The following is an 11,651-nucleotide window of genomic DNA, read 5'->3' as shown; positions in this document are numbered from 1 at the left end:
TTCATAGATAGTACCCTATGCTGACAGGCGTACGTCTGATCGTATCACCGCACGTGGGTGAGTGGGCATTAAATGCTCGTGAAAATGTTAAGCAGCACTATGAGTATCATCTATGGCAGTACAGTACTCGAGCTTGTACTTTTACAGTTGCTGGTAACTAACGCTTCTTTACTTAGTGATGAAACATGTGTGGCTATCAATAGCGAGAAATATATGAGTATTATAAATCATGTAAATGAACTACGACAATGTCCAAAAGGCAAATTCTTTCATTTATGGAGATTTTCAGCTAACAGTGTTTTAAGAACGCGATTCCCCATTGACAGTATTGAACAGAATTATGTACGGAAAGTTTCAAATGTGATATTCTCGGTCGTCAAACCTTTTATGCTTTCTGACATCAAATTAGTAGCGGTGTCCAGTGAAGCACTGATAAATATTCTGGATTTGGACCCTGCTGTTAAGTATGATTCTGTATTTTTAAATTTTGTTGCTGGTAATTGGATTCATCCATCAGGAGTGTACTTGTCTCACAGATATGGAGGACATCAGGTTGTTAAATGAGTGATATCCATAATGACGTTTTTTGATGTTGCGATTACAAAATTTGATGTCATAATTGACAAAATGGCCGTGTTAGTGTGGGGGCTTTAGAGACTTTGGCGCACAGTATTCGAAATGAACGTTGTCTATATTTTTACACGTGGAACCACTAGATAATAATGGTAAGAAGTAGTACACGTACTGTGACAGTGCAAATCTAGCTCCAACAAGAAAAGCAGACCGAACATTTTAAAATCGCACACAAATAGGCTTATTTGAATTGCCTTATATACTATAAGCCTCACCTTTGCCCTTATTCGAATTTATAAACGCTATCATAGGGAAACACCATCTCGCCCAATACCTTCATGTACAAAGTCCCCACACTACGGCGGCCATTTTGTTTTGTGACATCACAGATAATGCACGCTACGTCAAGAAACGTAATTGCGGATATCACTCATAGCAGTTATATATGGACTGTATAGTGATACTGCAACTATACATTGAGAGTTTGAAATCTTAGGACCTACAACTCAGGATTCACGTGAAACACATGAAGCAGTTGAGTACATGCACCTGACTGTTTTATTAGAGTTAGCTGAATGCTCTATTAGAGTATTTCAATTTACCATCTTGCTGATCTTAGAAGTAAAGGCTCCTCCCGTGACATTTGGGTTAGTCTTCAGTCAATCCAGTTCCCCTTTTTCTATTCCTAGTGATGTAAGCAAGTTAGTTTATAGCTTCTTATAATCGACAATGATCGAATTTAGGAAGTGAGATATAATGTAGGCGGGGGACTGAAACATAGAATTAACAGTAAGTGACATTAAAAAGACATTCTACATACAGATAAGCTGTGAGCTGATGGCATATATTTGCCTAGGTTGGAGATTCATTGTTCACTGGGAAAAAGTACACTGCAGTGTTACCAATAATATTGCATATCCACCTTTTAAGCCAATGGAACTAAATTACCTGGCCATATACGTGATCGTCTTTGCTATAAAGCCAGTCTTGTATAGTAGTCTTATTGGCTCAGAATTTCACCATCACGTAGTCGTATGTAGTGGCCGTAACAGTACACCAAGTTCAAGTCAGCATAAATTATCAAATAGAAGGCTATGCAAGCTCTGGTTTTTGCAGAGACATTTATATATTTTTCTTTACACTCTAGTTTGGCTACTGGGCTGGACAATTGGGAGATGGAAGGGCTATCCTCTTAGGGGAATATGTGAACCAGTAAGACACAACTAATTATTTTAAAACAGCTCAAGTATTGTCAGATTTATAGAAAAGGAGAGAAATGGGAATTACAACTAAAAGGATCTGGGAGAACACCTTACAGCAGGTACTGTGCATATAGGATATGATTGATGTTTTCAAATTCACCTGGTGTCCTTGAGGGCATTACTATTCAGTTGACTGGAACACTGGACTGGACTACTGGACTGACATGTTTTTGCACATTCTACAGTTGGATTTACGGAGTCTTGCTAGTAAGTATCCTTAGGGCACCTGCAGCCCACTTCTAAATGCTGAAGATGAAAAGTGAAATATGTACCAGTCTAAGGCTGGGTGGTATTGAAAATTTCACAATATGATATGTCGTGGAAATAATATCACGATATTTCGTATAGTTTGATATTCACCTTAATTAATGGAAGTGTGTGAATGCTTTAATAGGGTAAGTGATTGGTCTGTTATATTACAGTTTTTGACTGCTCTATTAGAGTATGTTGATCTCAAATCAGCGATGACATCACATGATGTAATCCTAGAACATATATTGCTAATATATATATTATAATACTGTGGTAATATTGATATCATGATAATATTGTTCCACAAATTTTGGATGATATGATTATCGTTTCAGTACTATATCGCGGTTTTACGACAATACCGAGTTACCGTCCAGCCCTAGTCCAGTCCACTAGTCTAGTCCAGTGATTGTATACAATCATTCATTTTTGCTTAGAGTAAGTGTGCACGTGTACATATTTTAAAATCCTAATCTGTTTAAATAAAGATCTAAATTAAATTTGAAACAGTGGTGTGGATCCATGTGCATGTACTAGTACTGTACTGTTATTTGTAATACTTATACAGGGTTGGTGATGGTAGAGCTGTCTTGAGGTCATCTATTAGAGAATTTCTTGTCAGTGAAGCAATGTATCATTTGCACATACCAACCACAAGAGCTGCAAGGTATCATTGCTTGTACATGTACGTACAGTATAACATATATTGTAGTCTGCACTTAACATAAAATGTTTTTCTTGTTGGTACTACCGCATACACTGTAGGCGTTGATTGCTGTCATGAGAATCATCTGTAATTTCCGTAGTGACTGGATTGTTTGCAGAGGTGCTTCTCATACCATTCTTTGTTTGTAAAATATACTGTACTGAAAATGAAGGGGGATGGCAACATCACTTTCCAGTAACTGATATTCAGGGTGCATTAACTCACTCAATAGATATTTATAATATGTCTGGATTGGTGCCATTCTTTCCTTTGATGTGGTTCACCAGTCTTTAATTATATCACCAAAAAGTAAGCAAACAAGTGAATTAGAAAAAGCAGGGATCATAGAAATAAAAAAAAGCAATGAAATAAGGAGGTATTATACACCTGTAGCTACATGTATACTAGTGGACATTTGATTTGCATGGAAAGCATTCTTTTCTAGGGGGTCTGGGGCAGCTCTAGATTGTATCTGGGTATTTTCAAAGAAAAAGATATTTACCGTATAGCGGGTTTTTATAGCGAGACATTAATTTTAGCATCTGGGATCATTCACTATAATATAATTGGTGAGAACTTTGGCGCTGTGATAATGTTATCACTTGAGTTTGCTAAGGTCACATGCTGTTGAAAGCTTCATCACTATAAGCACTCTGTAAAGATACTATACGTTTGCCCAATCTAAGCTGTGTCCTGTAGTGAAAGTCAAAGCAGTAAGAAAACGTGCGTGTGACTTTAACTATCAATCTATGCTCGAGCCAAATACGATTGTGATTTAGCCTGTAGGCTTGCTAGCAAAAAGCTTTCTTCCAGTCCATGCAGGCTAGTATAACAATGCTTATGACTTAGGCATGAAAGACATTAGCAAAAGTGGTGGAATGGTTAGTGCATGATGCTGTGCAGGCGCAATCCGCTTTGTCTTTGCTCTGCTAGTTGAAACGGAAATAGTTAAAGTGCTTGTTGCAAATGTTACCACATCACTTTATTGTGTGTATCTTAATTAACAGCGATATTTTAATTTTAGTGATGACCTTTTGTCGCTAAATTTTCTGCCACTACTGTATTTTATTTCACATGAAATTTCAGATGTTATAATAACCCACTATACGGTATTTCAAACTCTTTCAGCTTTAGCGACTGTTCTATTAGAGTATATTTATTAATTGACTTCTTTTCAACCGGCAAAAAAATGCTATGACTACTGTTGTAGTGGTTGTTGCACTTACAACAGCTTTGCCAATGTTTCCCTCCATGTGTCAGTCAAATTTAAAAGCATGTTAACTAATTTGTAGTAGCTGTTACTATCCATTCAAGTTATTTCATATGTATATGGAAAATATTACAGTACGTTATGATCACAGTTTAGTAATGAGTGAAGACACTGTTTGGAGGGATCAGTTTTATGATGGACATCCTAAGCTAGAAAAAAGTTTGTGTTTTGACGATGCATGTATGCAATAGTTCTGGCATACTGTATGCATTACACTGTAATTAGGTAATGTTGCTGTAGCTCTATGTATATTATCATGTTACGAAGATAATGTCATTATTACATGAGACCGAGGTTGAGTATAAAAATGATAATATCATCTCTTTACGAGGATAATATTGTTGTTATTACACAACACTGAAGTGGAGCCGAGGTTGAGTGTAATGACAATGATATCTGAATGTATTTTATATTGAAGGAGTTCACGCATATTAGCCCCTGTGTGCCAGCACGGTGTAGATCGGTTTAGTACAGTTTAATTTCCTTGTCTATTAGTTGAACAAAGCTACTACAACCAAACTGTATACACTACTGTTTACCATGCTGGCATGGTTCAGTTACCGTACATAATCATAATAAACGAGATGAGTAACAGTAACACATTGTTACTCAATTCACGGGAAAGTGTGACAACCAACTGGCACCTCATGATCATGGAGCTTGTGAACTTGTCAGATTCACCACCTATAGAAGGTTACCATTTATATTAATGTGTGCTGTGGCTGTTACACTGTAGTTAGAAATGCGTGAATGGCTGATTGCATGATCTGAATGAGAATTATTAGACATTGCTTTTTGATTATGTGATTCTGTATACTGTTACCTGTATGTACAGTATAAAGATTAGTGAACTCACCTCATGTAATTATTTTGTTACCTGCTTGTTGATTATGTACTTTTAGCTGCTGTGGTGCTCCGTCTATCGAAATCATGGTTTAGGATTGGATCGTTAGAAATACTTCATTATTCCAGAGAGTATATGCTGTTAAAAGAATTGGTAGATTTTATCATAGAAGATAGATTTCCATGGATAGGAAAACAAGATCGGTTTCTTGTAAGTGTTTTTACTAGTTGAAGGTGTACTGTATGCAGTTATTTACCTGTAGAAATTCTTTGCAACAGTTGTGGAAAGGACTGCTGACTTGATAGCTAAGTGGCAAGCAATTGGATTCACACATGGTACTACTGTACTGTACTATACTACATGTACATATACACATCAGTATAATAAAATGCATACTCTTAAATGTACTGGTTACTTACAGCTCTGTATATCTTTGTGTTTGCCAGGTGTTTGTAATACAGACAACTTTAGTCTGTTGTCTGTGACAATTGATTATGGTCCGTTTGGATTTATGGACAATTACAACCCAGGTCGGTGAATATAATATACTTAATTGGTCTCGTACTGTATGATGACAGGGACTATGAAGTACTTCAACTTGAATGACCTTCGTGGTTGGCTGGTTGAAACCTGGGTGGGCCTCTGGATCAAGCCATGATAGGTTGGCTTTTTTTTGGTCCTTCCAGGTATTTACCCTAGGATACTTTACTCAAAGATTTCCTAAGCTAATGATAAACATCTCATGCTGGCTATGCCTTCTGTGTTTTCCCTCCAGGTAAATGCGTAGCTCCATGGCTCCTTCTCCAAAGCACACCATTTTTTACATTATAGCTGTATACCAGGTAGGGAAAGCCATACAGCAAATTTGATTCAGTCATTGTGAGATACTGTATGGGAATTCAATTTTTTTTCTTTGGTTTTGTCTTCTTAAGCATTAAGGGTTCTATGGAGGCATTTTTTTCACACACTTTGCAAAAAATGGATATTCAAGGTGCTGAGTTTGGATAATTGAGGTAGCACTGTAATTGCTAAAGAAGTTGTATAAGAAAATGCAATAGACACTTCTTAAATGCAATCGAATTTATAGTAACCTCTGGAAACATTCTTGGCATCTGAGAATATGTAGCATACCACATCAGGAGTTCCTATATTCTAGTTGCACTGTATTTTGTTTATGTAGGATATGTTCCTAATACTTCAGATGATGAGGGAAGATATAGTTTCCAAAATCAGCCATCAGTTGGTTATTTCAATTTGGAAAAGCTGATGATAGCTATGGGTTCTCTTTTGTTCCAAGAAAGGTACATATCAAATGCATGTAGTTCATTATTAGGTTTGTGTATAGTTATTTCCTCACCCCAATATCTACCCTTTTGGCCATCTGCATATATATTACTATCTTTCTGTAGCATACAGCTGTATATTGGAATGTGATGTCATACATGCATAATAAATTTCAACAATTGCAATTATAAATTGGACGCAACAAAATTTAATTGTTTACTTTTTACATATAAACAAGTAGTACTGAACTAAATATGTATAAAAATATTCAAACTGCTTTAGTACAATTGTATTAAAATTTGGGCCGTTTGATTACATTATAAGTGTATTCAAGGTACAGTAACGACTTTAATAACAGTACCACTATATGGCAATATATGTTTGATATCTGCTATATGTTTGGTACAGTATGCACTTGTACATAACTTTTAAAGTTTGCATGTATCCCAAACACTTTTACGTTGTGTGTAATTATGCAGGGCTAAAATCATCCTTTACTCATACTGGGAAACATTTCAAGAGAAGTATGTAGTACTAACAGTCGAAACACAGCCATAACAAATTATACTTTTGAAGTTAATGCCTCAATACACCTTGTACTTGCTAAATATGGTACATTTCATTCTTCTCATTTTGCATAGCTGTTGCTAGTTCACAATGCACCGTATGGCTTTACCATTTGTCCAGCACATAGCTTGAAAGAGAGACCAAATTAACGTGAAACTAAGGACCAATGCAAACATTGAAAATTTATCGCATTGCTTTGGTGTCTCATGTGCAACAATTTCAAGGATCCTCAACAAATGGTTACCACATATTGATACACGGTTGCATGGCTTGATACTTAGAGAAGTTTTGCAAAAGACAATACCGCAATCCTTTCAACGTTCTTTCGGAAAGAAGGTTGCTGTAATTTTAGACTACTTCGAGGTTTACATCGAAAGGCCATCCAACCTCCGAGCAAGAGCTAGCACTTGGTCTAATTACGAGCATCACAATATAGCAGAGGTATTCCTTGGAGTTACTCCTCAAGGAGTGATCTTTTTTGCATCTGAATGTTGCAATGGGGTGGGCGTGTACGTGATGTGCACCTTACAGAACACTGGAATTTTGAAGAACTGCTGCCATCGGATTTTGTTCTTGCTGATCATGGTTTTGACATTGCTGATTCTGTGGGCACTATGCAAGCCAAACTTCATTTACAAGGAACAAAGCCAACTGTCTGCTCTAGAAGTTGAGGAGACTAGGAAAATAGCAAATGTTCAAGTACGTGTAGAGCATGTTATTGGCTCTGTTAAGCAGAAATTCATCTTACAAAGTACCATTCCAATTCAGTATGTCACTAAGCAGAAAGATTGGAATACTCCACTTATTGACCATATTATACGTGTATGTTGTGAATTAACAAATCTATGTGATTCTGTAGTACCTTTTGATTAACCTGATAGTTATTATGATGACACCGTAGAGAGAATACTATATTATACAGTTGTACTACTTTGACAATCTTTGCAATACTACCTTCCAGTTGGAATTGTCTTCATATTAAGGCATTTTGTGTGGAGCTACTCAATCTTGCAGTCAGGATTGTCACAGTCTATCATTTCACCTTGTTGGTTACAAAAGCAGCACAAATGATCCTCATCACTAGACTCTATTGGTAATCCTCTTCTTTCTGTGCTCCACATTCTGGACGTGTGTACCAGTGTCCTAACAGTTCAGGTAGTATACAGGATGACAAAATGCAGTTGCAGTTTTAAGGCAATTGTCCCACAAACCATTATCTTGGAATATTCTGTCAATAAAGATGTCAGCACTTGTACCAAATGTGCACACATCAAAATCACAGTAGCTAACACCACAAATATATATCTGAGTTGAATTTGGTAATAGTGTGTGCGGTCTCTGCATAGCTTCAATTTACCATCATGCTCCATTAAGCAAAAAGTTTTATGCTTGGTGACTGCATTCTTGATGGTGTCATCCTTGTGACTGTAAGGGCACTTGAGCTCAATAACCCCTTTCCATGACATGTACAGGAAACAACACCATTAGGAGATGCTCCAAGATGAGGCCACTTTGGATTGATGACAAACCCCACATCCGAAATTCAAAGTTTTCATGACTGGGTCCTATTTCTTTGCATGGGATACTTTTCCTTCTTAGTACCCCAGTCAGTTTGTTTGCTGGAAAAAGAACAAACATCAGGGTAACAGATCGATTTAATGAGGCTTCATGATGGATTCTCAATTGCTGTACTGCAGACAGCTTTCATACGTGATGTAGTGACTCTACCACTTCTGTACTTGTACCACAATGTACATTTATCCTGTGATCTGGTTGCTGCCTCAATAGCAAGGGAATCTCTGCAGTCAAACTAATGAATACTGCATCACAAGCACTTTTTAGATCATCAAATTCAACATCAATTAAATTTGGATTGTAAAATTCAGTAAGTGTTAGCATATGTGGAACCAGTCCTGGTGTTTTGTCTCTTGTTCCACCATATTTAGACAACTATGTACCAAAATCCTAACGGACACCTTCCCAACACTAAGCTTTGTAAAAAGGAGTTCCATTTTTATATACGTTTTTTGGAATATTTGATGCTAGCCACTTTCTGTACACTTTTCCATGCAGGAACCACAATAGTTCATGTATTTTAGTCATAAAAATTTGTTTTGGACAACCTACACTTGAGATTTTAATTGTAGCCAAGGCAACAACTAAGCAACATGGCAAAGTTGCACAACTGTTCTTATGTTCAGTGGATTGATTTTTCAAGATGAGAACTTTCCAAGGTTTGTTTTTAATCTGTTGCTGCACAATGGTATCGGTGAAAACTAGAACAGACACACACGCAAGTGATTATACTAACCTGTAGACACATAAAAAAGCTTCCTTATACCACAAGCAATACGTTGTACTCTTATGTACTTTATCAACTGTTTCACCACCATTTTTTCATGAGTGAGTGCCTCCCACTTACAAATAATTTGTACTGATAGTTATGACTGTGTTTCGGCTGTTAATAATGTATGCTCATAGCATGAGTAATTACAGTAGTTTAGGTACATACTTTACATGAGACAAAAACTTGGTTTGCTAAATAAAGAGATAGAAGATGAGTTACTAATCCAGGATTTATTAAAAGTGAGTATGTTATAGTTATGCAATACACGTAATACCATGTACTGTATACTCACAGATTATGGTTAGGTTTAAAGCTGATTATACTATGACGTTTAGAGAATTGTCTGAAATAAGCCTAGAGGACCTTCAGTTGGCTAAATATCCTAAAGTACGTATATTCACAGTAGTGTACATACATGTAGTTGTATTATGAGACATGCATATATTTTTACGTAGTTGTATTATGAGACATGCATATATTTTTACTTTAGGCATTTTGGACACTTCCTAATCTTTCTAGAAAAAGTCATGACTCATGGACAACTTGGGTCAAATCATATGCTGACAGACTGCAAAGGTACCCAGTGGATAGCATTATTATTATATTAATATTATTGTGTGTCCAGAAATGGTCCAGGAGTGTCAGACATTGTCAGAATGATCAAGATGCAAGGTGCAGCATTAAATATAGTAGTACTGTATAACAGTGTTGGAGCCAGTTTATATACAGTTGTTTGTCTGGTTTTTGACTGTGCAACTGTTAGCTGACCATGCATTATACTCTAATAAAGCGATCAACTCTATTAGAATGACCTGTATAAAGATACAGAACCATTCACTTATTACATTCAGTGAACATGTACATTGAATGTATATGCAGAATGATGAGAGGTGTACAAGTTACAATATGGTTGGGTATTGTTATAAGCTACTGATTTCTAGAGTTCATAAACAATGTGCTAAATATTGTATTCAAATGTGACTGGCCAAAAAGCCCATCATTTTTGTACATTCCTTGAATTCTGTTTTATTACTTCTCTGCATGTTGTCTATAGTAGTGGACAGCCAAAGTTTCAATCATATATATAGTCAGTGCTAGACAGTTGGAATAGCAGTAAGTTAAATTCACAACTGTACAGCAAATCAGTAATAGCTCACAACTATACTAGCTACAAAGATAGTACTTGGGCTCAATCTGTCCACTATGATTTGGCAAATCCATCAAGGTATAGTTGCACAAAAGAAGGCCATTCCAACAAAGAAATAACAATGACAAACTTTATTTCTATTGCATCGTAAATATGCGTCCATTGTAAATAAGTATCCAATATGCCTTTTACTGTTGGCACACAAAACATAGATTTTCTTACTCTCCATGAACAGGTGAATCCGATAGTGTATAGGTTTTATCAATTTGAACTTTGTTTCACTGTGTACTGAAGTAATTAACATGCAAAAATTTTGATGTGGCACATACCTGTATTAATTTTTTAAAAGAAAATTATACTGGCCCTTATGACACACCCTTCCACCTCCATGTCTCTAAAGGAAATAATTTGAAGACGAAAAAATCTGCCATAAAGAAAAATTCATACTGGGAAAGTCCTATTTGTCGTTTTGCTAGAGCACACAAAGTGGGCATCTAATCCAAGTACAATTCTCCAATTTATCCAAGCCTTGCAAAGACAGAAGTAGACTAATAAATGATTGTACGTAACAGGCAAGACCGGACAAGTCAAGCATTGAATGCTGCCACTTGATACCTATAGCCAAGCATGCAGAAAGTTTCTTAACAAAATTGGAAGCCTCATTATGTAGCATTCCATTTGCTGACATAAGTATGACCCCTGATGATCCTCCACAGCTCTCCTGGACAGCGTTTTTTTTTCTCCATAGCCCCGGACTCCAGGAGAACAGTGAAAATAAGATTGTGTCTATGGCAAAATTGAATTTGTAGGTTTTGCTCAGCTGGTCACAAATGGTTCTGGGGTAACTTCCATATAGACAGATTACCATAACAGATGCTTTATATTTGGTTGATAATGATGTATGATGGTAATAGCTGCTCTACATGCATTACAGTGGAACTGATGTACATGTATACTGTAACTTTTAGCAGGTTTTATCTGATACTTAGTAGTATTTGTTCTTGTTGCTGGACAGATGTCAATCCTAGATATATTCTCAGGAACTATATGGCTGAAAAGGCAATTCATTTAGCTACTGTGGGAAATTTCACTGAAGTATGATGCCCTGTATTGCAGTGTGTTAAATACAATGTGTCTATATATTGTAGGTTGAACAATTACTAGAAACACTTCAGAATCCTTTCAAACAAAATGTAGGTAGCTAAATGTATACTGTATTACCATTACATTTCTATTTCAGCTAATGGCAGATGCTAAAGGATATGCTTCTTCACCTCCAGAGTGGTCCAAGACAATAAGAGTCAGTTGTTCCTCATAAGAAACTTTGATAACCAGTTGTTTATTTTGTCAGCATATTTATATGCATGTTTGCACTCTTTTCATGTGCTTGTTGAATATA

At 36.4% G+C, this 11,651-nt stretch overlaps 1 protein-coding gene across 1 annotated transcript; it reads left to right on the top strand.

Moving 5' to 3' along the window:
• Window positions 1-33: 33 nt before the first annotated feature.
• LOC136267865 (protein adenylyltransferase SelO-like) lies at window positions 34-11,651 on the top strand. The gene is made up of 17 exons (XM_066063033.1): window positions 34-552; window positions 1,721-1,785; window positions 1,838-1,894; window positions 2,656-2,754; window positions 4,155-4,222; window positions 4,966-5,117; window positions 5,170-5,242; window positions 5,354-5,437; window positions 6,088-6,208; window positions 6,671-6,715; window positions 9,263-9,344; window positions 9,400-9,492; window positions 9,596-9,681; window positions 9,731-9,777; window positions 11,268-11,347; window positions 11,401-11,445; window positions 11,493-11,651. The coding sequence occupies exons 1-17, from the start codon at window positions 73-75 to the stop codon at window positions 11,568-11,570; spliced, it is 1,755 nt and encodes a 584-aa protein (XP_065919105.1). The 5' UTR covers window positions 34-72; the 3' UTR covers window positions 11,571-11,651.

The sequence above is a fragment of the Dysidea avara genome, chromosome 10, assembly GCF_963678975.1.
Source record: "Dysidea avara chromosome 10, odDysAvar1.4, whole genome shotgun sequence".
In the NCBI taxonomy this organism is placed as follows: Eukaryota; Metazoa; Porifera; class Demospongiae; order Dictyoceratida; family Dysideidae; genus Dysidea; species Dysidea avara.
Note: the sequence above shows the minus strand (reverse complement) of the source record. Positions and strands in the feature narration are given on the sequence as shown.